The 27,696-nt window shown below is 42.7% G+C and overlaps 1 protein-coding gene across 1 annotated transcript in view; it reads left to right on the forward strand.

Annotated features, from left to right (window-relative positions):
* Positions 1–20,416: 20,416 nt before the first annotated feature.
* The window catches only part of HECW2 (HECT, C2 and WW domain containing E3 ubiquitin protein ligase 2), a 116,898-nt gene continuing 109,618 nt past the window's right edge, over positions 20,417–27,696 (forward strand). Inside the window, exon 1 of the mRNA XM_070956832.1 lies at positions 20,417–20,708. Coding sequence (XP_070812933.1) covers positions 20,417–20,708 — 292 coding nt within the window. The remainder of the gene's footprint in view (positions 20,709–27,696) is intronic.

Consider the following 27,696-nt stretch of genomic DNA (forward strand, 5'->3'; position numbering starts at 1 on the left):
TCCAAAATCTGTAAACTAGTTATTGAGTCTGCATTACTATTAATCTTCTCATCGTTCCTATCACCCATCTCCTCCCACTTATGACTGTATTACTGTAACCTTGTAGCTGGTATCCTTATGATTTATATTGATTGTTTCCTAATATTATTTGATTGCTTATTTGTTCCCTATGGCTATCATTAAGTGTTGTACCTTATGATTCTTGATGAATGTATCTTTTCTTTTATGTACACTGAGAGCGTATGCACCAAGACAAATTCTTTGTGTGTCCAATCACACTTGGCCAATAAAGAATTCTATTCTATTCTTCTGTTCTGTTCTGTTCTGTTCTATTATTGTAAAGGTTTCTATATTCCAAATTTATCTGGACTTTTAATCCATTTATAACTTTTAAAATCAAAATCTTACTTTGCTTATTACTATTTATTTTAAATTCTTTAAATTCTTAAACTTATTAAAATTTTATTTCATTCAGGAACATCTCCCATCACTCACACCTTCACTAGACTGCTGTCCAGTGCCTTCATAGGGAATAGCTGCCTGGAGTACATGTGGGTGATCTTCCATCCTCTCCTTATCCGGAGAGGTTAAAAGAACCAGTCTATTCACTATTTCCATGGTCTTTGACATTCTTGCAGAGACATCTCTAGTCCACCATTCCTTCCATGGAAGCTGAAAATGCTTTTAATCAGCATCAATATATAGAGGGCTGTAAACTGATCTCGGATAGTGGGTGCATTCTGGTCTATTAAAGAAGAAAAATAAGTCAGATTTTATGATCATTGATTAACATTAGTCAGTTTCAGGAACTATCACAGAAAATGTGTACAGGTCAGCTTAGCAGTGGTTCAAAATTCTGATGGACCTACATGGGGATACTAACGACTTGGATTCAAAGTTGCAATGGTTGTACTTCCCCACGGTCACACAACTGAACTTTGGGGACTTGGTAACTGGGCTGCATTTACCATTTTACAACAGTTGTGCCAAAAACCAGCATTTACTTTTGGTTTTTGGTAAAACCATGCCCATAGAGAATCATTGTTTTATTTAATGATCATAGCAGTCACTTAATGACTGTGGCGATTGCTTAGCAACCACAGAGGTCACTAGTGACCCATTTTACAAAATCATTACGAATTATGACGATGATGAGTAGTCTCTATTATGGTCAGTCATAACTTGAGGACTACCTGTAGTAGATTTATTCATAGTGATCTGGAAAAAAAAATTCCTTGAAAATATGATTGATTACCTTAAAATTAAATAGGGCAATGATGATTAACAATATTAAATGTAAAAGGCTGGAGGGACAACATCAAAGACACACTAGAACAACATCAATTAACAATGGTTGAGGCCACCAGAAGAGCAAGAGCCAAAACTTTGTATCTTCCTCAACCTCTGAAGTGGTAAAAAGGAAGAAAAGAAGAAGAAAAGAAGAAGGTAAAATGCAAAAATATTCTAAAGAACATGGTACAAATTTGGTTAAGATAGTCAGAGGTCACAACATACTGAGTGGAAGAATTTTAGAAAACATTCATGTAGAGTTCAGAACCTCCTAAAATATCACACCAAATTAACCATTTTCAAAGCCTGCTGAAGCAGATTGTAACCATTTGAATGTAAAACTTTCAGCAATTATTGTCTTTCAGCCTTTGTATTCCCCGAATTACCAATGCAACTGGGACTGGGATTGCCATCGCTAAGTGATGCAATTGTAACATCACATGACAGCATTGCTTAGCAATGACAATCCAGGCAGTCTCAGTTGTTGTTGTAACCCAAGATACATGGTTGTTAAGTGGGAAGCAGATGGATCTGTAGGTAAAGAGTGTGGGGGTTGCCACAAGGCATGGGTGGGGAGGTCTTGGTTTGTCCAGCCCAAGGCCATGTGCAAGCTAGGGGAAGTAATGTGAACTCAGAAATGCTGGGGAAAGAGAGTGTAGAGTGCATGAGTGTCTGTATGCAAGAGCAGGGAGGTCAAAGAAAGGTGCAGGGTGCATATGATCACAGGGAGACCATGGAAAGAGAGCACAGGGTACATATGTGTGAAAGAGGAGAGAGAGAGGGGGAGAGAGAGATTGCAGGGAAGGCATAGAATGAGTGCATGGAAAGAGGATGTAAGATGTGTGCATAATTTCCTGCTATGATAGCTTCTTTGGGCAATCTAAATTTATTACCATCCTCAGTTTTTAATTTTATGAAGTTGGCCACCTTCATAAGTGTGCTGAATTTAGCAGAAAACCACATTTCCTTTGAATTATAATTAAAAAATAGTAGCAGAAGATGGTGACCTAAGATACAATAAGAATTTCATTTCCTCTCTTTAATTGATGTCACATTTCTGGTAAGATACCGATGTGAAAAAGATGCTCTCTTCTTTTGTCCTTGATAATTTAACAGTGGCAGTGCAATTAGCAAAAGACAAATGACACTAAGCAGTGTTTTTCCTGACCCCTGCAGTGAACTTGCCTCTAGAGGATTGGAAGCCTTACATAAATTTGTAACCATAGACATAGTGCCCCTTTTATGTTTTCAGCTTCTTAAATTAGAGGAACCTGAAATTTGAGGGTTTAAAGGAATTAGATATTATCACGAGGGCTATCTAATAAATAACATTCTTATAACTGGATTGGGTAATCTATAGACAAATGTGGATCGAAACCTTCAGGAAGTTAATACTTTTGCAGCTGACTAATAAAGGTCTGTTATAGGGGTACTTCATATTTTCTGGCTATTTTTATTTGCTGTAATATATGTTTCTATTGTTTTTGGGATTTTTGGTATACAATGTATAGATTATGTGTACATTATCTATTATATGCCATGTCAATGGGCATGAGTTATGACCACCAACTATTCTTTTAACAAAGCTCCAGGATATTGTGTAGTATTGCAAGCTGATGCTGCATGACATTATTATAGATAGATAGATAGATAGATAGATAGATAGATAGATAGATACATAGATACATAGATAGACACACACACATACACAGAGGTGAGGAAAATGTTTGATGGATGCCAAAAGGACTTTCTCTGGAGAGATCTGTGCCCGTAGAAACCACAGCAATGAGGATGCAAAATAAAATTAGTGCAACATTGCTGGAGTGTTGGTATTATTATTTTTAATCTGATTTCCATGATTCTGTCTTCAACTCTGTAAGGATCATATTCTTCATCTGCCCTGGGAGAATCCTCATACTGACAGTTTTGCTACCAGAATATATATCTGCATTTGTTTTTTTAAAAAATCAGTTTTAAGACTGGATTGGGTTTTCTTCCTTCTTCAAAATGAGCCTTTTAGCTCATGAAAACTCTAAATAACAAGTCATTGCTCAATAACGAGTGCCATGCTTTGATGAACTATTCTGGCTCACCAGTTTGATTCTAGAACAGTGTTACCTGCTTCAAAGTATCTATAGTTACACCAGCTAAGTGCCATAACTATCTTCATGAGAAGACCTAACTATCATCAAGATGCACAGAACCAGGAGAAACTGTGTTCTGAAGAACAATGTAACTAGACTGTAAGTTTGGCATGTTGGAGAGACTGTTATCTGTGAGTGACATAAATCTTGGCTGGAGGAAAAGCACAAGTTCATTATTGCAAAGTGAAATAATATGGCGCTAATATAATCCATTTCTATAGCTTAAGTTGATAAAGATGACACAAAGAATAATTTTATATGTCATTTTTATTATTGTGTGGGAGCCTGCTAAGAAAGACAACTTTTGAAACCTGAATTTTACTATTTTCTTTGGAGACTTTGACCTATTTTCCTATTTTCTTTGGACAAACAGATACAGCAATGCTTAAACGTTTGCAAGCCTTTTGAATTTTCAGTATTGACCTAAAATATGACCTCAAATATGGTTTGTTCTCCATACGTCCTAACTAGATAAAGAGAACCTATTAAGCAAATGAGTCAAAACCATTATACTTGTTCATTGATGTTTTTAAAGAAAATGATCCAAAATTACGTATTTGTGTGTGGTAAATGTTTATGAATCTTTAGGATTATCAGTTCATTTGAAAGGAAATTAAAATCAGGTGTTTCAATCAACGGGATGATTATCAAGCATGAGTGTGGATAGTCTTGCCTTATTTAAAAGATAGAATTCTGCATATTCACTATCTAAAGTCTGAAACAGATATGTGAAAATGTGTCATGGCTCAAATAAAGATTTCTGAGGACATCCTAAAAACAGTTATTGATGCTCACTAGGCTAAAAATGGTTTCAAAACTATTTCCAAAGAGTTTGGACTCCACTAGTTAGATAATTCTAGTGAACCAGGGAGGTATCTGCCCAAGCTGCTTCAGAATATTAACTTTTTCTCAGAACTTAAAAATGTTTCAGCCTTTTTAGCTTAGGCAATGGTTCTTGTAAATTTCCATCAGTGTTATCCTCCTTGCTCTCTAGATATGGGTGTCTTCTGAACAAACCCTGTACAATTTATCCATCTGTGTGTTTTTTCCTCATGATCTATAATTTGCAGTTTTCAGGATTCAAAACCCATGTGTAATTTTGGGTCTGTCTGAAGTATATTGGGAAGCCCACCAGTATCTGCAGTTGTCAAAGACAAAATTAATATGCTTGAATAGTTGGTTATTGAGTCTCGCACTGTATCTCAATAGCAATTTGCCAAAACATTTTATCCTTCAGTGGGAATTAGGTATGTCTGTGCAAGCAGTAGCAGATCTGTGGTTTGATAGATAAAACGGACAAACCAGTCGTGCAAATAGTAATGCACTCACTACCTAAATGAGACATAACACAATTCACCGGATTGTTGAAGAAGGTTAATCAGGCAGAGTAAGATAAAGAAAGCGAATGCATGAGTTATTCGCTGTCTTACTGGCAAATGTGATATTCATTCCAAGATAAAATTGGCAGAGGTTTCTTTCCGATGCTTACAGTATGAAAGGTAATATTAAAGCTACCTTTGCAATCTTTAATGGATTGCTAGATAGTTTAGAAAACAGTCAGTAAATCTTATTAGGGGACTCTTAATTAGGCTGTGCTGGGAAACTTAAATGATTGAGTTACCAGATATTACATATGTAATTTAAACTTTAAAATATGCCATAATACTTGTAAATCACATTTTACCCAGCCTGTTTTCATTGTGTCACACTTCTCCATATAAAGGCTTTAAAACATTGTACCTAATCTTGAAGAAAAAAGACATCAGCATCAGCCCAGACAATTTTTGCATGCATCTTCTCATTATCTACTGTGTTGTTCCTGAATTTAAATTAGGTTGCCATGCATAGCAAGCTAACGCAAAGATTCTAAGAAGCGGGTCTGGAATGTATTAAGTTAAAAATAGGACTCCTGTATCTGGGCTGCAAAAATTCAGATCATTGGCAGAGGTAGCAAAACATGAAAATTAAATCTTTGCTTCCATCAACTGGGTCTCTGGGTTTTTGCCATTTTACTATAGTAGCCTTGGAGAAAAACAAGTTTAATTTGGAGGAAAAACAAAATATGCAAAATGCTAATATAAAGCATACTGGAAAACAGCAACTGTTCGATCTGAACAACATGTATTGTGCATGATAATCTGTCTCGATTCCTTAACTTTGAGAGAGGAAAGACAGAGGCAGTATTTAATCACAAGTACTCAAATCCAGTTCTGCATGGGTAGATCATCTGATCGGAGGCTCTCTTTTTCTCCTTTTTTTTTTTATGAATGTGATTAACTACTGAAACTAAATGCTCAAATAAAGATCCAAATTGTTCATCAGAAGTATATTTTATTGACACAAGGAGAATGTACTTTCAAGTTAAAAAAAAAAGGGTGACCAATCCAACTTCAACTTTTCATTTAATTTCATTTGTTTAGCTTGAGCTGAAAGCACTTTCCCCTTTACTTTTAGACAACCCCATTGTCAGTTATTTGAATCCTTTTTTTTTTTTTTTTTAAGGCTAGGCCAATATCATGCCATGACATTTGAAAGAAATTTGAGATGGGAAATGCTTTTCGTTCCCAGCAACTAATTCCATATATTGGGTGAGTCAGAACTTCTGGGATGTTAAAACATTGATTATATCCAACATATGATTTTAAAAAGTTTTTCCATGTGAGTCTCAGAAGAGCTTGTGCTTGAATCAGTTTATGTTGTTATTGCAAATGGATCTTGTCTAGAATAAGTGTTCATTTCCACAATGCCACAATGGATTGATGACATTTACAAAGGGTTCAAATTGCTTCTCTTATTTGCCTTAGCTTTCTTCAATTTTGTTTGTATGTGTGTTATGGGACCACAAATTATGTGTGTGTGTGTGTGTGTGTGTGTGTGTGTGTATCTCCAAATAATAAGCCAATCAACTTCATATTCTGGGTTGTTCTGAAGTTGTTACACATAACTTCCCAATACAGATAGACCTGTTCAGAGTTAAAACAGACCCTGCCCAAAAGGTATTTATCATCCAGTTCCAAATTCTGATGGCTGCCCACCCCCCGCAGTCACATGATTGTGATTTACAATGTTTTTGCTGAAAACTGGCATTCTCTAACGTAAGAGAATTACCATACATTTAAATTTAATTAAGTTTTAATTAAACTTGCATTAAAACTGAGATTTTAGGTGGTATTGAACACCTCCTTGATTTTTCCCGAGTGATACATCTTTTACTCAGAAATGAGCTTCAACTGTATTCAACTGTATTAAAAGGCTTGCTTTTAAATGCTGGTAAATACTTAGAAAATTCACCATGGCGCCTTATAGCTCAAAGCCTGCACAATTATATTATTCCACTCCATTTACTAGATCAGATGGTTAAACTTGGATAAAGTTCAGTAATTCTAGTATTTGGAAAAGCTGTACACTGAGGATACAGTTCTGAATATGTGTCTCAAATTTAGCAACTCAGAGAAAACCCTTAATGATCCCACAACCTGAGAGCTGAACATAATGGCTCTATTTATGAGGCAACTAAACTTTCTTACGATGTAATAAATGTCACCATAAATAGGTTTTAAAAAGTCAGTAATGCCAACCTTTTTCCACACATCATTTCCCCACAACCCCTCTGGCCATATTCATCCTCAGTTTTATTAGGCAAATGAACACAATCATCTTGGTTACCTTCAGTTTTCACTTTCATACAACAAAGCAAAGTACCTGAGCAGTGCAGCACCTGACAAACCTTCTTTTGGGCTCTGAAGCTAAGCTTCAGTGGGAGACTGCTTGGCAATGTAAGATGGACTAGGAGAATGAAAAAAAAAACACCATCATAGAAGAAGGAAGTGGCAGACTATTTCCACAACTGATGCCAAAACACTACATGGAGTATCTAAGACCGTGATGGTGAACCTATGGCACGCGTGCCACCTGTAGCATGCAGAGCCATATCTGTGGGCACGTGAGCATTGCCCTAGGTCAGCTCCAGCGTGCATGCGCGCACCGGCCAGCTGATGTTTGGGCCTTCTGGGCCCACTGGAAGTCGGGAAATTGGCTTTTTCCAGCCTCCAGAGGGCCTTTGGGGGGTGGGGAAAACTGTTTTCGCCCTCCCCAGCCTCTGGAGCCTGGGGAGGGTGAAAAACGGGCCTACCAGGCCCACCGGTAACCTTTTTGCCTCCGTGTGCCAAAAGCGGAGGAAGCACGGGGGGGTGGGGTCCTGCACACATGCACAGGGGGGCGGGGCATGGGTGCAATTGAATTATGGATGTGGGCACACATATGTGTGACCCGCCCTGCACTCCCCCCGCTTTTGGCACACGACGGCGAAAAGGTTAATCATCACTGATCTAAGATGTGATCAAGGGTAGTGTAGCTCAGCCCAAAGGAGACTTTTATCTTGTAAGTATTTTGCCAAATGTTATTGATCTGTTTTTAATTTTGTTCAGTTTGTATTTGTATACCACCCAGAGACTATTAATTGGGATACACATAAAGGGTGAAAAAGAAAGAAAGAAAGAAAGAAAGAAAGAAAGAAAGAAAGAAAGAAAGAAAGAAAGAAAGAAAGAAAGAAAGAAAGAAAGAAAGAAAGAAAAACAGTATTTCTCTGGTTTTTCATTCAGGTAGTCCTCGACTTACAGTCATAATGGAGTCTTCCCATTACAGTTGTAAGTTATGATGGTCATAAAGTCTGTCACCCATGTGGCTGAGCCGATTTTACGAATTTTTTTGAGGACGCTAAGTGAATCTTAACTGGTCATTTAGTGAATGCTGCAGCCACTAAGTGAACTCATTGATTTCTATGGGGCGTTTTTGCGGAAAACCTGAAGCAAATGAACATCAATGAAAATATTAATAACCAATTATCTGTCTTTTACATTTTATCTGTTAACTTATACCTGCTTACTGCTTATGTTGATAAACTTTTGGTGTTTACTGTTGGATGAAATAACGAGAAAGAAACTGGCTCCAGACTGGCAAGTTGTGGGATAAGGTTTTATATTCTCTCCTTATTTATTCAACTAATATACTGAATAAATATTGAGGGAAGCTATATTGGAAGATGATGAACATGATTTTAAAACCAATGACTTGTTTGCTATGCTGATGGCGCTATTCTGATAAATGATTAGCAATGAAAAACAAGGAGCATATGAAAATACAAGATTACAACTAAATATAAAGAGGATCAGCCTAATGACTAATGAGAGTGAGTTTGGTATAGTGGTTATGGTGTTGGCAGAGAAACTAAGAGACTTGACTAAATTAGGCATGAAAGCTGGCTGGGTGACTTTAGGCCAGCCACTCTCTCGTAACCCAATCTACCTTACAGGGTTGTTGTTGTGGAGAAAACAGGAGGTAGTGGGTGTACTAATGTTTGCTGCCTTGAGTTACTTATAAAGCAAAAAAGCAGGATAAAACTCTAATCAACCAATCAACAAATGCAGTATAGTAACCAGCCTTAGAACTAACAAATTCTGAAGTGATAGCTTCCGCTTTTTAAGATTAATGATTAACAGCAAAGAAACAAGCAGTAAAAAATACACCACAGACTGTCAGTTAGTAAAATAGCAATGAAGTCCTTGGAAAATAATGCAATAACTGAGATGTGTCTAGGCATACAAAGATCAGAACTGTGCATGCAGTGATTTTCCATGTGGCACTCTATCGAAGCGAAAGTTAGATTTTGAAAAAGGATAGGAAAAGTATTGACACTTTTAAACTTTGTTATTGGAGAAGATTTCTGAGCATGACATTAATAACCAAAAAATTACAAACAAATGGATCATCAGCTCAACCTAGAGTGCTCACTGGAGGCACAAATCACCTGGCTCAAATCATTGTGATTTGATGAGCCTGAGTGGCGCAGCAGACTAATGCTACTGTTAAAAGGTAGTATTTAGCTTCCAGCTGCCTGCAATTACTGCGAGTTCGAATCTCACCAGGCTCTAGGTTGACTCAGCCTTCCATCCTTTCTAAGATAGGTAAAATGAGGACCCAGTTTTTGGGGCAATAAGCTGACTTTGTATAAAATATACAGAAGTATGAAGGCAATTGCTTAATGCCTTGTAAGCCGCCCTGAGTCTCCGGAGAAGGGCAGCATATAAATCAAAAATAAAATAAAAATAAAATAAAATAAATTGTATTTTAGACACATTAGGCAAACCTCTAACTCACTGGAGAAGCCTGTGATGCTTGTTGCTGGGGAAAGTGGAAGGAAAGAGAAGAAAAGGACCATTAGTGGGTGGACTGGATTATGACTACAATGCACGCATGTTGACAGAAGACCTGAAGGGTCAAGTTGGGGATATTCCCTCCCAGAGAAGGTGTATTTTGGTGGTTGCTAAGATCTGGCAAGGAATTTTCATCAGTCAGATGTGCTAATTAGGATTTGATTATCAGGGTTTTACTTATTTTTAAATTGTGAAAAATTGGCTAAAGAAATAAAAGTGCACTTTAAAATGTATGCATATTACAAAAAAAATTGGAATGCATTATTAAGGATAAAATATGCTTTAGAGATATCTGAATATTTATGTATATTCATGCAGATGTCTGTTTGGAAACAGAGCAGAAACATTATGGAAAAATATTCAAAAGTAGTAGATTGAAAATACTCTGATTCATCCCCGCCAAATTGAATTGCATTATATAATTAGTTAATAATGATCATTTTAAGCGGGACTAAGTTCAGTTTGTTGGGCAGTTCTGTTGGCATTTTATTTTGTGCTACCTTAAGAATAAGAAATGTATACAGTGATTTATAGTATTCATTTAAATATTAATACGTGAAGGTGGAAGCGGAACCTACCCAGTCTGATTGTTATGATCAGAGCGACAGCAATGCTTATCTTTTAATGTTTTATAACAGCAATGGGAATAATGAAATATTCTGAATTTTTTAGATACGATATTGTTAAGCTGTATAAATGAGTGGTTTTCAATTGCTACATTTGGTATTTTTTAATTCATGCAGCATTTTAAAAGCATTTTCAAAGAAAGCAATTCTAAATAATAGAATCTGCCTTTTTACTGATATGACTGTTAATTTGCAGGACTTGTAATTGTCTGGGGAAAACAAATGGGGGATACTATATAATTGAGGACAACTATATTTGAGGTACAGTAGACATCAAACAAAATTAGAGTGGAACAAGGGCAGAATTGGCAATTTAGTTTTTTGAAAAATATTTGCTTCTTATTTATATTACTTACTAAGTATCTTTGTTTTTTGGGGATAAAATAATATATTTATGTTTTTTTGCTAAATTAATTCCTATTCCTGTTAATATTTTATAAGTTTCATTTTCCTGAGCGCTGCTCCCACTATCCAGGAATGGAATGGGTTAATGCTTCAGCCTTTGGCAAACAACTGAGTGTTAAAAGTATTAAAACAAAGGACTTCCCCTTTCCCCTCTGCCTAGCCACACCCCCACTCCCATGATACCCCAGTCTTCGCTCAGTTGTTTGGTAAACGCTGAAGTGTTTCTCAGGAGCTCCTGGTTCTAAGGTATTTTGTTCTCCTGATTCCTTGGTTTTTTTCTGTCCTTTTTTCCTTTTCCCTGCTCAGGGACGCTTAGGACTTTATTTTATTTTTGAATATTTCCTTTCCCGGGGTTTTCTTTAAGTCTCTGCCTTTCTTTTTACCGCCGCTAGCAGCGGCAGCGCTGATCAGCCGGGCGTCGGATTCGGAAAGCCGAGCCGCCCACGCAGCGCTTTGTTTCTTCGTCCCCAGCAGCGGCGCCAATTTCAAACTTGCTCCAAGCCCCAGGAAGAAGCAGCAGCTGCCGCGTGGGGCGAAGAGGAGAGCGATCGGCCCGGAATTGCGCCGATCGCGCCGGGAAGCAGCGTGCAGCCGCGGTTTGCCCGGCTAGCCCTGCCAACGGCCGCTGCACTACAGAAAACGATCCCCCAAGCAGCGACGAGGCACGGCAGCTGGCTGGACCCTCGGGCCTCCAGCATAAGACCGTAGCCAACAAAAGGCACCCGGCCCCGCACCACGTGGCGCCCACCATCTTGCCGACCACGTGGGCCGCCATCTTGGGCCAGAATTTGCTCCCAGCTCCCAGACGCTCAGCGGAGCCATCTCTAGTGCAGTGCCTTTTGTGATAGGGGTTACCTGGTGAGACCTTCGGGCTCCCAGCGGCTCTTATCTCATCCTGCGGAGCGGATTGGGCAAGTCTCCACAGAAGCATTCAAGAGGAGAGGGGCGGCCTGACTCACACAGCCACCATGTCTGATTCTCCCTTCTCATCAGACCCTGAACTGGAGTTGAGCCCACCTCGCAAGGGGGCTAAAGCGTCCAAAAAGAGTACCAGGAAGAGGTCTGATGCATCTGGCCACAGGTCCAAATCGGGGACGGGGCTGATCTTTCAAGACAAGGACGCTCAAAGATGCCATCAGGCGCTAGAGAGGCAGTGCGCCAAGGCCCAAATGGCGCTGGCTATGTCACCCACCAGGGGGCTAAGGCCAGAAGGCGCTGCTCCGCCCACGCCTAGGGGGTCAGTCTCAGCAATGGCTAGCCCGACAGAATTAACACAGACCCCGGCGACTCCAGTCCTGACAGAGAGGGGCCCTCAGAGGGACGGAACTCCCGCCCCGGCCCAGAGTGAGACGGCACCCCTCCCACCTGCGGGCTCATCACACAGCCCAGGCCCAGCCGCAGGAGCGCAGGGGGGCCCCCTACCACCATCACAATTGGATTTTCAAGCCATGTTCTCAACGGCTCTATCATCCTTCTTGGCCGCCAGCTGGCAGCAGGCACTACCACCTCAGCCAGCACAGGTCCAGGGGTCTCACCAACAAGTCCGGAACAAGACAACGGCCCCCTTAGCACAAGAATCCTCCTCCGAGGAGTCAGACCAAGCAGAGGACGCCCCAGAAGACATCGAATTCTCAGAGGATGAAGGGCTAAACCCGGACACTCCTGCCTTTACTGGACTTTTCCGACCAGCGCTCTTTAGGTCGCTCCTTCACAAGGCGCGACTCACAACTAACCTGGGTGTTCCGGGGGACGTAAACCCAGCCCCACCTTCCACAGCGGGGCCACACGATGCCCTCTTCAAATCGACTAAACAGGAAAAGGACAGCATCCCCTGTCCACAACTGTTCTCCGATGTCATTCAAAATGCCTGGGGGCAACCAGCATCACAAACCACACCGAGCAGCCTGGACAAGAAACTCTACTGTTCGGCTCAGGAACTGGAGGACCTGCTACTCCTCCCGACTGTGGACCAGCCGGTCGCAGCGCTCTCATCTCCATCGTTGGTCTCCACAGAGGCTCTGGATGGCCTCAAAGCAGAGGAGAAGAGAACAGAGCTGGCTTTTCGTAAAACACACCAAGCAGTGGCCTGGGCGATCAGGACATCCACAGCTACATCCTTTTTCAATAGAGCGGCCCTCATTTGGCTACGCCAGATGCAAGAGAGACTCCCTCCAGAGGACACCAGGCTGCAACAAGATATCAACAAGATCATTGCAGCCACCGAGTACGCCTCTGATGCCTCCTTGAACTTGGCAAAGTTCGCGTCAAGGGCCCTAGCCTCCACGGTCACGACTAGGAGGCTGTTCTGGCTCCGTCCCTGGAAAGCGGACCTAAAGGCTAAATGGAAGCTGGCCGCAGCTCCCTACAAAGCACCGAATCTGTTCGGAGCAGCCCTGGACCCAGTCCTTGTGGAGGACAAGGATAAGAGGAAGGTGCTGCCATCGGCCTACCACCGCCAAGAACGGAGGTATTCCCCATACCCAGTTCAACAGCCCTTTCGGCCGGGCCCAGGGCCCAGGGGGTCCTTCCCACACCGCTCCAATTACATGGGAGGCGACAGACCACACGACCGGCATCAGTTTCGAGACTGGGGCAGAAACCAACAATCCAGAAGGCCCTTCCGGGGGGCAGGCGCCAAACACGCCAGAAGAGGGAAGTGACTCCAAGACCGAGGGGCCCATAGGGGGAAGACTGCGCCTCTTTCACCAGCAATGGGCCCGGTCGACATCGGACTCGTGGGTAAGGCGCACCATCTCATTTGGACTACCAATAGAATTTGCAGGGCAGCCACCTCAGCACTTCGTGAGGTGCCCGGTCCCACAGTCCTCCGAACTACAGGCCCTAATGACCCAGGAACTGATCCACCTTCGAGAGATCAGAGCCATAGAGACAGTACCATCAGGCCAACAGGGCTCAGGGTTCTACTCAAGCCTGTTCCTAGTCCCCAAGAACTCGGGGGGCTGGAGGGCCATTCTGAACCTAAAGAAGCTGAACCTATCTGTGCATTATCGCAGGTTCAAAATGCACTCGCTTCAATCGATTCTAGCGGGAGTGAGAAAGAGGGACTTTCTCCAGTCAGTCGACCTTCGGGAGGCCTACCTCCACGTCCCCATTCACCAGGACCACAGACAGTTCCTGAGGTTCGAATATGGGGGCCAGCATCTCCAGTACCGAGCCATGCCCTTCGGTCTGTCGTCAGCACCCCGCACCTTCACCAAACTGGTGGCGGTGGTGGCAGCCAAGCTTCGAGCCACTCCGGTCCGAATCCTCTGCTATTTAGACGACATCTTGATTCTCTCATCGACTCACGACCAAGCGGCCAGAGACGCTCGCCTAGTCCTCGAAGCCTTTCGAAACCACGGTTTTACAATCAACCTCGAGAAAAGTCACCTTCAACCGTCCACGCGGATTCTCCACCTAGGCACAGTGATAGACTCCGCCAGGGGTCAGGTCTTCCTATCCCCGGACAGGGTCCAGAGTCTCCAGCACCTGGCCCTCCAGATTCTGTCAGGAAGGAAGGCCTCCCTTCTGCAACTATCGTGCCTACTGGGGAAGATGGTCTCCTGCTTCGGCATCGTTCCGTGGGCACGCAAACACTCGAGGCACCTCCAATGGTTTCTCCTCCCCTTCCAACGCTCGGGGAGGTCCAACTCCAAAGGCAGGGTTCGCCTCTCCCCCAAGGTGTGCCTCTCCCTCAGATGGTGGACATCCACCGCACTCCTCAAGGGCTCAGAGTTCCTGGAACCGGACAGACTGGTCCTCACCACGGACGCAAGTCTTCGGGGGTGGGGAGCCCACCTGCTCAACGGGGTGGCACAAGGTCAGTGGTCCATGGGCGAGCAACACAGCAGCATCAACCTGCTGGAGCTACGGGCGATCAGATTAGCCCTGCGCCACTTCCAGACCACGGTTCAGGACCAGCACGTACTGGTCCTGACAGACAACATCTCAGCCAAGGCCCACATAAACAGAGAGGGAGGCACGAGATCTCGCAGCCTGATGCTAGAATCCGAGGCGCTTTTCCACTGGGCGGAAAGGCATCTACGCTCGATCAAGGCAGACCACATTTCAGGGTCAGCCAATGTGAGAGCAGATTGGCTAAGCCGAACAACGATAGACCAGGCGGAATGGCAGCTCCACCCCCGCCTCTTCAGGAAACTCACCTCCAGGTTCGGGAGACCAGTGGTGGACCTGTTTGCGTCTCCAATCAACGCCCAACTCCCTCGGTTCGTGACGCGTTACCCGACACCACAAGCAGAGGATCACGATGCCCTCCACTGCAAGTGGCCGGCAGGCCTCCTGTATGCCTTCCCAGTCCCGTTGATCCCTCGCCTGGTTCGAAAGTTACTGGCGGAAAAGGCCGACCTGCTCCTGGTGGCTCCAAACTGGCCTCGAAGGCCGTGGTTCGCCGACCTGGTGGCCCTGTCGGTAGAACAACCATGGGTGATCCCACCACATTAGCTTGTACTACGCCAGGGCGAGGTCAACCACCCAGAGCCTCAGTGGCTCCAATTAGCCGTCTGGCACTTGAGCGGGTCATCTTAAAGAAGGACAATCTGCCGGATAGCGTCGTCAGCACGATCCAGGCGGCCAGACGTCCATCAACAACTCGTATCTACGAGGCTTCCTGGAGGGCCTTCTGCACTTGGAGTGCCGGGCACCATGTGGATCCCACCACGGCTACGATCCAAGACATCTTATTGTTCCTGCAGTCAGGGTTAGACAAGGGGCTGGCCCCAGCGACCCTAAGGCGTCAGACCGCAGCCCTATCAACGGTCGTTTCCTGCGCACCATACCGGACCCTATCACATCACCCGCGTATCAGAGAGTTCCTTCACGGGGCAACAAATTTACATCCACCAACAGTGCACCGCTATCCATCTTGGGATCTGCCGCTAGTCTTACAGGCCCTGACAGGCCCCCCTTTCGAACCACTAGACCTAGCCAGTCTCAAGCACCTGACTCTCAAGGTGACTTTCCTCCTAGCGATCACCTCAGCAAGGCGAGTTTCAGAATTAGCAGCTCTTTCCGTACGTAAAGACCTCTGCATTTTCAAAGCTTCCTCGGTGGTCCTCCGACTGGACCCGACCTTCATCCCAAAAGTGAACTCCTGGTTCCACCGAGCCCAGGAACTCATTCTGCCGGACTTCTGCCCGTCACCAAAGGACCACAGGGAAAAACGCTGGCACACCCTGGATGTCCGTCGGGCGATTCAGACGTACATACACAGAACAGCGTCCATCCGTCGCACAGAAGCCCTCCTGGTCTCTTTCAACCCGGCATCCATGGGCCTGAAGATCTCGGCTCCCACGGTCAGCAGATGGATCAGAGCCTGCATTGAGTTAGCTTATGACCTGAACTCCAGACCGCTACCGGGCAACATCCTCCCTCACTCCACTAGGAGCGCAGCCACGTCGGCAGCCTGGGCTACCCTCCGATATCTGCAGAGCAGCGACCTGGTCCTCCGTGTCGCCCTTCATCCGGCACTACAAGATTGACACTTATGAGTCAGCCGAAGCGGCGTTTGGTCGCCGGGTGCTCCAGCAGGTCGCGACGGGAGTGGACCAAACGGGCAGTCAGCCCCCCGCCCAGGAGATTTAAGCTTGGGTATATCCCATTCCTGGATAGTGGGAGCAGCGCTCAGGAAAATGGACGTTGTCTTACCTGAACGTCCCTTTTCTGGGCGCTGCATACACTATCCAGTCCCGCCCGTATTTGTTGGGCTTCCTGCCCGGTGGGAATTCTTTACCGTTTCTCAGTTTGAACACGTTAAATCTTGTTAGTAATAAAGTTATGGTTATTTTTTCATTATGATCTTGTCACGGATGGTTCCTTCTGCCACACCTTCGCTCAGACTGGGGTATCATGGGAGTGGGGGTGTGGCTAGGCAGAGGGGAAAGGGGAAGTCCTTTGTTTTAATACTTTTAACACTCAGTTGTTTGCCAAAGGCTGAAGCATTAACCCATTCCATTCCTGGATAGTGTACGCAGCGCCCAGAAAAGGGACGTTCAGGTAAGACAACGTCCAATCCCATTGCATAATTTTATTTTGGAATATTTTACAGCAACATGTTCCTGAATCTGAACGTTACTTATTTATTCCTGATTTTATAATCAATATAAAAAAACCTCAGTGTCTTTTTTTTTTTTTAAAGCTTGACCTAGTTCCTTTCTTGAAACAAGAAATAAAGTAATAAGCTAGAACTATTGCAGAATGGAGATGGGTGATTTTCCTCTTGGTCTCCTCTATTCTCTAGAGTCTGAGCTGATTTGACAGTCATAAACAGTGGTGCTGGCAAGATTGAGTAAGCCTAGTCTGTACGTCCTTCTGGCCCACATCACCATGTATCCCACTCACTGTTCTGTCTTAGAGATGTAAACATGGCATCTGTGTTCTCTCCTCTCCTCCTCTGTTTACTATCAGATTCTCTCTCTCTCTCTCCTCAAGTGGAGAAACACAATCCTATTTTTCTCATTTGTAGCCATTCTACGTTATTTTATTTTCACTTGTCTGATTACAAAACTGAGGCTGAAAAATAAGATATAGGATATGGGAGTACTGCATGGATTAGCATGTTATGCAACCTTAAGCAATGAGGTTATGTTTATTGCTATGTTGTCTTTTTCTTATCAAATTCTAAGATTTAATTTTTAATATTGAAAATGTATTAAAAAATTAACTTTTTCTAAGCAGGACTCCTAAATTGTCAAGCATCGTTCTGGCTTGATGTGTTTTAATCAGAATCATTAGGGAGGCTACAACTCCTTAATTCTTGGATGAAGGTATCTAGAAAAAAATCAATGTCTTGCTCCTAATGGATTATTAACCAGTATTTTCAAAATGACAATTCTCCATGGTCTCCAGGCAATTGCTCCTAGGTGGTGGTAGTAAGTGCACTGCCATCCTGTTCCTCTGTGGCTCTATCCTGCTGCCTCCTCTCTTGCTAGGCCCGGTGAGTTCTCTTCAGTGGAAGACGTTCTGCTGCCCTACTGCACTCACTGAGTGTGTCCCAGGACTGTGCTGTTGCCCAGTGTGTAAATCCCAGGCCAAGAGTGTGTGGAAAATGATCATGAAGATCGGGATTGATAGTGGAAGGTAGCAGGGATAGATGGTGTAGTGCAAGGTAGCCAAAAGGGCAGAGATGGGGGAGACAGGCAGGTGGGAGAAATTGATGCAGAGGCAGTTCATGCAGGGCAGGAGAACACAACCATGGGATGCTGCGCCAGTCATAAATGTGGGCCAAGTGCCCAAATTTTGATCATATGACTGGAGGACTCTTCAACAATCAGAAAGTCTAGGAATGATCATAACTACCATTCATTCAGTGGAGTTGTTATCTTTGAATGGTTCCTGAATGAATGGTAGTAATGGGGTAGGAGACTACCTGTAAAATGTAAATTGAATTCACTAGAGATGAGTTTTTTAAAGAAATATATATGATACAAGGAGTAATAGAGTTAAGAATGAATGGATGATGATGTTTGAATAGGGATAGAATTAAAAAAATGAGTGATGATGAAAGTATTTCATATGGCTTGGTCATATATAGAAAATGGATAAGAATTAAATCACAACATCCTGCCTGGATGTTGCTGGATTTCAGTTTCCACTTTCCTAGCATGACTAGATAGAAATATAGTCAAGTAACACAATAGCTGTCATAAAGGTGTAATGTGAAAATAGTTTCGGATGACATGTAAGACACCAAGACCTGTCCCCTTCCCATTTAACAGGATGCTTCCTTTTATACAGATTAATATACTCTTTATAATCAGCTGGGAAGACTTCCAAACCAAACACCCTGCTTTAGCCACCTAATACTTTTATTTTCCAAGGAAGTTTTTGTAGCCCAGAGGTAATTTCTGGAAATATAGATGAGGAAAATTTGCTCCTTGTTTCCTATTAAAATAACTTTTGACTTCCCAGTTAGGAACTGATGCACCAGCAAATTCTCAAATCTTAAACTATATTATTGGAAGTTGTTTTAAAAATTTCTTAACCCAGTGTTTATTTTTACATAATAGTTGAAGATATGATAATTGCCCTCGTAATTTGGAATAGAAAGAATATACTATTTAACAAATTAATGGTCTTATTTCTAAATAATGTTAAATAGGTTTCTTATGAATGTGAAATAAGACTAATTCATCAAAGGATTATTTTCAAGTTTATGAATTGTAGTGCATTTTAAGAAGATTTGAATGTCAAATTCTTTATGCTGCAAATATAATATATTTGAAGAAAGTTTGTCCCATGCGATTTGATCATATGATTGTTCCATAGTTATCCTTTTTTTGGTTGAACACAAGTATTCACATTATTATGAATTTGATCTTGGCTAGAGAAATATGATTTAAATATGTTATTGCTATATTGAATTATATATAAAAAACTTGTGTTTATTTTTATGAAGAAATTTGGACTTACTGAGTGTGGAAAGTAGGTCAAAATTATTTGCTGGAAAATACTGCTATTCCAGACTTAAAGTCTCTGCATTCAATCTCTTGTCTTTGAATGAATACATACAATCACATATAAACATATAGTCTTCTATATTGTGATTGCTCCCCTCTTATTTTAATAAAAATAAAGAGCATGCCAGATTCAATTTCTAAAAAAAGAAAACAGTGCATTAAAAATGTAAAATATCAAGTGGGAAAGAGATCTTGGAGGATAAAAGAAAGATTTTTATGAATGCATTTTATAAGCACACCACATTTACAGAATGTACTTTTTTCATCTTGAGGCATATCTCTTCATTTTAATCCTTAAAAATATATTTACATTCTCCAGCATTATACATTAGCCATCACAAGGGTGAATCAAATTTAAAATCTGGAAAAATTCTACAAATTATTTTACCCTAAAAAACAAAAATATATTCTCTGGCATTGACTATAATATCATAATGAATTAAATACCTTGTTTTATCTAATAGCATGGTCAGCCCTGACTGTTAATGATTTTAATTCAAACCAGTGGACTTGCTGCTGTCCATAACAATTTTTTTATTTTTTTATTTTTATTTATTTTCGTCAAGCATGTATTAGATAATAGATATAAGTATAAACATGATTATGAATACATGAAATGGATACGAATAAACGGGGACATTAGAACAGGGACTGTAGGCACGTTGGTGCGCTTATGCACACCCCTTAAAGACCTCTTAGGAATGGGGTGAGGTCGACAGTAGACAGTGTAAGGTTAAAGTTTTGGGGGTTTGGGGAAGAAACCACAGAGTCAGGTAGTGGATTCCAGGCATTGACAACACTGTTACTGAAGTCATATTTTCTGCAATCAAGTTTGGAGCGGTTTACCATAAGTTTGTATGTGTGTGCTCATGTATTGTTGTGGTTGAAGCTGAAGTAGTCATTGACAGGTAGGACATTGTAGCAGATAATTTTATGTATAATATGTTATGTATAATATATTATGTACAATAGAATCTCATCTCATTGTTTAGATAATTAATTAGTTAAAGAAAAAAAGCTTCCCAGTGAGAGTTTTATAAATTAGCTAAATCTGTATTGTGAACATGATTTCTTTATGAAAGGAAGATTTTAGATATTCTAAGATGAAAATAGATTTTTTATTTTTTTTTAAATTCTTCTTTCTCTTTTAGCAACCTTAACCAAGTTTCAAAATCTTGTCTGATGTGAGAATTTGTTCCCAATGTTTACATTTTGTTCTTTACAGATTTGTAAGTGAAACAGTTTCTCTATAAACAAAGATCAGGATGACCAGCTCTGCCCGAGAACATCTGCTTTTTGCCCGACGGCGTAATCCACAATTGCGTTACACTTTGAGTCCAGAGAACCTCCAAAGCCTTGCATCTCAGGGCACTGTGGCTGAGAATGTGAACTTGCAGCGTGCCAACAGTGACACGGATCTGGTGACTTCTGAGAGCCGCTCTAGTTTGACTGCAAGCATGTATGAATACACTCTAGGACAATCTCAGAACCTCATCATTTTCTGGGACATTAAAGAAGAAGTGGATCCCACAGACTGGATTGGGCTATACCATATTGGTAAGTAATGAGTTTTTACTTTCCTTATAAATAGAAAAATTCAGCATCCAAGAATTACAAGTCAGTCTGGTAAAATTAGTTCAGCACTCAGGAAACAAATATTAACACTAAAGGAACAATAATTATATACAATATAAGAGAGACTTGGATAGAATTGAATGCATATATTGTACATCTGTAGTAATTTAAAACAGGTGTTAAACTGGAACTATCAGTTATATAAGAGCAGGATAGACTAACCAGATCTCACACTAATTCTTTAACTGCCTTCCAAAGGTCATCCTATTAACCCAAAGTTAAAAGGAGGAAGGGAGCTGAATCCAGAGTCAAGTGCAAAGTCCTTGAAGGCTGGAATTTAGAAATCCAACTAAATCCCTATTCCAAAGGGTATTAAGAATGAACTGGATTAAAGGGAGAAATAAAGGCAGATTGATACAGGGATGTTTCTGAACGGCGGGCTTTAAACATATGTATCAATTGCTAGTTTAAACTGGATTATTGCTTATATAAGAAGCTGGTACGGAGACATGAAAATACAGATAGTCCTTGACTTACGACAATTGAGCCCAAAATTTCTGTTGTTAAGTGAGACATTTGTTAAGTGAGTTTTGCCCCATTTTACAACTTTTCTTGCCACAGTTGTTAAATTAATCCCTGCAGTTGATATAATAACCCAGTTGTTAAGGGAATCTGGCTTCCTCATTGACTTTGCTTGTCAGGAGGTTGCAAAAGGGGATCATGTGATCTTGGGACACAGCAACGGTCATAGATATGAACCAGTTGCCGAGCGTCTGAATTTTGATCACATGATCATGGGGATGCTGCAATGGTCATAACTATGAAAAACAGTCATAAGTCACATTTTTCAGTGCTGTTGTAACTTTGAACCATCACTAAATGATCTCTTGTAAGTCAAGATCTGTAGTGTGGAAGGATGTGATCAACCCAAAATGGCAATCTTCTAGACTAAAATCTGATTGTTTGAGGAGACAATTATAATATTCTAGATGAGAAACAACCAGAGACCATATGCTGCAATCTGCCTTGTCAGAAGCTCCCAGATCCTATTCATCAAGTGAAACTTAGCATCTTAGCTGTAAAATCAGTAAATGGGCAGGAAGTCAGCTGATCTACAATGAGGAAGTGTAAGATTTCCTTGAACTGTTCTCAGTAATTTTCATTAACAATGAATGTGTTTGTTTTGATTGTCTCTTTTCATATTATATAAAACAAGACGTCCTGTTTTAACTATCTTGCACAATCTTTAATTTGATAGCATTTGGGGAAGTAGTACTGAATTAATCTCAAAACCACAGGAATGCTTTTTTAATCACGGTTGTACATACTATTATATTACATATGAAAGTCGGGCCATGTGCTTATATCCTTTTTTGTAACTTATTACTGTGAGATATTGTAACTACACTTTTTCTTCTGGTGTGTACTGAAATGAAGGTATATTTCTGAATTCAAAGATCAGTGGAAATTCTGCTGTTAACGTAAAGAATAGCTAGCATTAGCTAAACCGAAATTATGCAAAAAGTTTGTTCATCAGATAATTTACTTTTTTGATTTTTTTTCTTCCATTCAATTGTGTCTGATTTTCTGCCTGGACAAGTCCCTTAAGTTTTCTTGGCAAGGTTTTCCAGCAGTAGTTGGCCAAATGCTTCCTTCCTAGGACTGATAGAAAGTCATTGGTCTAAGGTCTCCTAGCTGACTTTGTGCTTAAGATGAGATTAGAATTCACTTTTTCCCAGTTTCTAGCGTGAAGCTTTAAACTGCTACACCAAATCGGCTCTCCGTTTGTTGATACAGAGACACAAAGAACTTGGATGATAATTATTCTATCTGAACTATTTTTACCATGTTTAATTCAGTGGTGGGTTGCCCCCGGTTCGCACTGGTTCTATAGAACCGGTAGTAAAACTGGCGGGAGGCTCTGTCCACCGACCCCAACGTCATCAAAATGCTTCTGTGCATGTGCAGAAGAGCGCGCACGCGCGGCCCCATTGCAAACCAGTAGTAAAGGTAAGTAGAACCCATCCCTGGTTTAATTGTATAACTTTGCATCATTGTGATGTTTTTCCTTGAGATTGTCTATTTTTTCCTTCTTTCAAGCTTGCTTAAAATTGGATGTATCTGGGTTTAGGAAATAAATCCCACAGCTGAGTGATCCTTTGATATAACTAATGTGTTTTGTATTCTAGGTTATTTTTAGCTTAACGTAATAGGTAACGCATGCGAGTTGCGATGTCTCTAGTTTGAAATGAACTGATATATAGTTATCATAGCCAACAGTTTTATTAAGGTGGTATAAAAGTATAATAAGAAACCACATTGCACAACAGATGGAAATTCTTTAAAGAATTTGACTGCTATCAAATTAAATCATTCCTTTCTTTTCTTTCTGCAAGTGGCATAGATTACATGCACTTTAGGTTTTATGCAGTTTGTCTTACACATAAGAAGGATCTCTGGTCTGCTGCCAGAGTAATGCAGCATTCAGTTACACTTTTTCCCTTCAAATACTAGAGAACTGTTTGAAGGAAAATCATTTAGATCGGGGTGTCAAACTCGATTTAATTGAGGGCCACATCAGGGTTGTGTTTGACTTCTGCAGGGGGGTGGGGTGGCGTGGCCAGGATGGGTGTGGCAAGCATGACATCACTTGTGTTGGGGGGTACCTGTGGTGGCCAGAGTGCGCTGTCAGTGAAAACATTTTTGGCTACAACAGCCTTCTGCAACCCTCTGCCAGTGAAAACTGAGCTCGGGGGTCCATGTGCGACCCTTGTGAGCTCTGTTTTCGCTGGTAGAGGCACTGCAGGTCAGTCTTTTCCTATTTCCAGGGCAGCCCTGCGGGCCAGATCCGACCCCAGGGCCTTGAGTTTAACACCCCTGGTTTAGATGAAGGAAAGTACTGACTTTGTAGAAGATTAAAATAAAGTCTGTTCCCCACCTCCCATTTTTTTTCTGTCTTCCAAACTGGATAGGCATTGATATTAAATATATTTTTTATCATTTCATGAAAGAGATTTATTTGAATTGTTTAAAAAAGTTGCTTCTTTGTAGGAAAGTGAAGAATTTAAAATTTCTAGTTTTTATAATTTTTTTTTATAATTAAATTTATATACCGCTCTACTCCCGAAGGACTCAGGGCGGTGAACAGCCAAAAAAGTAAAATACACATAATACAAATGTTAAAAACCATTTAAAAATACATTAAATACTTTGGCCCGATTTAAAACATCCCAATTTATAAAACAAATTTAAAAACAATTAAAAGGGAGGTTAGGCCAGACCAGCCTGCTGGAATAAGAATGTTTTGAGGGCGCGGCGGAAAGTGCGCAAATCCGGGATCCTCCGTATGTCCGGGGGGAGCTCGTTCCAGATGGCAGGTGCCCCCACAGAGAAGGCTCTCCCTCTGGGGGCCGCCAGTCGACATTGTTTGACCGACGGCACTCTGAGGAGACCCTCTTTATGGGAGCGTACTGGTCGGTGAGAGGCTACTGGTGGCAGAAGGCGGTCTCGTAGGTACCCCGGTCCTAATCCATGGAGTGCTCTAAAGGTGGTAACCAAAACCTTGAAGCGCACCCGGAAGACCACTGGGAGCTAGTGCAGCTTGCGTAGGAGGGGAGTCACATGGGAGTGCCACATCGCTCCTGTAACCACCCGCGCAGCTGCATTCTGGACCAGCTGGAGCCTCCGGGTGCTCCTCAAGGGGAGCCTCATGTAGAGAGCATTACAGTAGTCCAGGCAGGAAGTGACGAGGGCATGAGTGACCGTGCATAATGAGTCCCGATCCAGAAAGGGACACAACTGGCGGATCAGGCGAACCTGATAAAAAGTCCTCCTGGCCACAGCCGTCAAATGCTCTTCTAAAGATAGCCGTGAGTCCAGGAGGACACCCGAGTTGCAAGCCCTCTCCGTGGGGGCCAACGACTCGCCCCCAATAGTCAGCGATGGCACCAACTAACTATATCGGGACGTCGGAAACCACAGCCACTCGGTCTTGGATGGGTTGAGCCTGAGTCTGTTTCTCCCCATCCAGATCCGTACAGCCTCCAGGCAGCGTACTGATGGTACTTCACCCTGAAACCACGGATTATCTCACCCAGCGGCTTCACATAAATGTTGAACAGAAGGGGCGAGAGGGCCGATCCCTGTGGCATCCCACATACAAGGGGCCTCGGGGTCGACCTCTGCCCCCCTGTCAACACAGACTGCAATCGGTCAGAGAGAAAGGAGGAGAACCACTGCAACACGGTGCCCCCCACCCCTAACTCTTCCAACCGGTGCAGCATGATACCATGGTCGATGGTATCAAAAGCCGCTGAGAGGTCTAATAGGACAGGAGAGAGGAGCAACCCCTGTCCCGAGCCCTCCAGAGATCATCAACCAATGCGACCAATGCTGTTTCCGTGCTGTACCCAGGCTTGAAGCCCGACTGGAACAGATCTAGATAAGCCAATTCATCCAGGTACTGAGGAAGCCGTCACGCTACCACACTCTCAACAACCTTTGCAACAAAGCGAAGGTTGGAGACTGGACGATAATTAGCCAACACTGCCGGGTCCAGGGAAGGCTTCTTGAGGAGAGGCCTCACCACCGCCTCCTTCAAGGCAGCAGGGAAGACACCCTCACTCAAGGAAGCATTAATAATCCCCTGGAGCCAGCCTCGTGTAACCTCCCGGGAGGCCAGCACCAACCAGGAGGGACACGGGTCCAATAAACATGTGGCCGCGCTCAGTCTGCCCAGTATCCTGTCCATGTCTTCGGGAGTCACAGAATCAAACTCTTCCCAGATAATATTCTCAAGACCTGCCTCCATCATCCCCCCTGAATCTACCCAGTGAGAGTCCAAGTGTTCCCGAATGAGCAATTTTGTCATACAGATACTGTACAAAGTCCTCGGCTCTACCCTCCAAGGGGCCCTCCTGCGCTTCCTGGTGGAGCAGGGAGCAGGTCACCCTAAACAGGGCGGCCAGGCGATTATCTGATGATGCAATAAGAGTGGAAAAATCATTACATTTTGCCGCTTTTATCGCCACCAGGTAGGTCTTAATATGAGACCTTACCAGTGTTCGGTCGGATTCAGAACGGCTGGCCCTCCAACTGCTCTCCAGGGGTCTTTTCTGGTGCTTCATCTCCCTCAGCTCCTCAGTGAACCAAGGAGCCAGGTGAGACTGGCGCCGGGTCAGAGGCCGCAAAGGCATGACCTGGTCCAAAGCTCTAGCGGTCGCCCTATCCCAGGCAGCCATTAGGCCATTCAGTCGAGCCGTGAGCCAGAGCCTCAGGAAATGGCCCAAGCTCCATCTGGAACCTATCCGGATCCATCAGGCGCCTGGGGCGGAACCACCTCATCGGTTCCACCTGCCTGCGGTGGGGTGTGGCGGTTCGAAGGTCAAAGTGAAGGAGAGAGTGATCCGACCATGATAAGGGCTCGATCTCTATATTCCCTATCTCAAGATCATTCAACCACTGACCAGAGACAAAAACCAAGTCCAGCGTGTTTTCCCCCATGTGAGTAGGGCCATGAACTAATTGGGTCAGGTCCATGGCCGTCATGGAAGCCATGAACTGCCGAGCCACCTCAGACGCCTCACGGGCAGATGGCAGGTTAAAATCCCCCATGACCATAAGCCTGAGGGTATCAACCGCCACTGCGGCTATAATGTTGAGCAGCTCGGGCAGGGCCACCGCCACGTGGCAGCGAGCCAGGTACGTAACCAGCAAGCCCATCTGCACCTCATGACCCCACTTCACAAGGAGGGACTCACATCTGGCCATCTGAGGAACAGTGGCCTCCCTTGGACCAAGACCTTCTTTAATAACAACCGCCACCCCCCCGCCCCTCCCCTGTGACCTCGGCTGATGAAATGCGCGAAAACTGGGTGGGCACATTTCAACGAGGGGGACCCCCCCTCCTAGCCCAACCAGGTCTCCATAATACCCGGCAGGTCCACTCCCCCCTTCTGAACAAGATCACAAATGAGGGGGGCTTTATTTACCACGAACCTGGCGTTGCATAGTTAATTGTATGAACATTAGTATGTGTCCCTAGTTAAGTACAGTAAATTTGATTCATTCATTAAAAATGTTTATTGCTTTGTTACATTGTTAATATAACTCAATTTATTGTTTAGTATATCCAATCACTATGGAAATAATTGAATGATTGGTTGATTGGTTATGTGCCATTCATTGAGTGTCAGCACTTAGCTGTCAAACTCCTGGCCCATAGGCCGGGTGCGTCAAGTGCTGGCCACGCTCCTGCCTGATTTAGCGAAGGGAAAAAAGTCCCGCTATGTCATGTGACGCCGCCATGACGATGTGAGTTTGACAGAGTAACACAAGGTGACCTGTAGAATGGAAAGCTGCTCATGTTAACAGTTATACTGTATTTGTAATTAATATTATTTAATTAGTCATGCAGAGTATAAAATAGTTTGGACATAAGTTTGCTTAGACTACTTTGAAGCTGGAAGTGAAATTCTTATACTTCATGTGACTGATTAAATAGTAAAAACTCTAAATATATATTTTAACCAAAATCTGGAAAACTACCTATTTAGGAAAATATTTCCTTCCTTCCTTCCTTCCTTCCTTCCTTCCTTCCTTCCTTCCTTCCTTCCTTCCTTCCTTCCTTCCTTCCTTCCTTCCTTCCTTCCTTCCTTCCTTCCTTCCTTCCTTCCTTCCTTCCCTCCCTCCCTCCCTCCCTCCCTCCCTCCCTCCCTCCCTCCATTTCTTCCCAAAAGCAAAAATTTTAACCACTATTTTACTCCTATTTTAGCAGTTCTGGTAAGGGGATTGGAAACATTTGAGTGCTTGCTGCATTTTTTAAAAGGTGCTTGTTGTGCTTGGATATAGCTGTATTTTGATAACTTTGTGTACCTATATTTAACAACTTTTTGTATATATAGCTATTTGTTTGTAATTTAACAACTTTTTGTGTATGCACAAATTATGTATACACACTCACCCATTTATA

Source organism: Pituophis catenifer, unplaced genomic scaffold, assembly GCF_029215685.1.
Source record: "Pituophis catenifer annectens isolate HBS135680 unplaced genomic scaffold, rPitCat1.0.hap2 SCAF_1, whole genome shotgun sequence".
Taxonomy (NCBI): Eukaryota; Metazoa; Chordata; class Lepidosauria; order Squamata; family Colubridae; genus Pituophis; species Pituophis catenifer.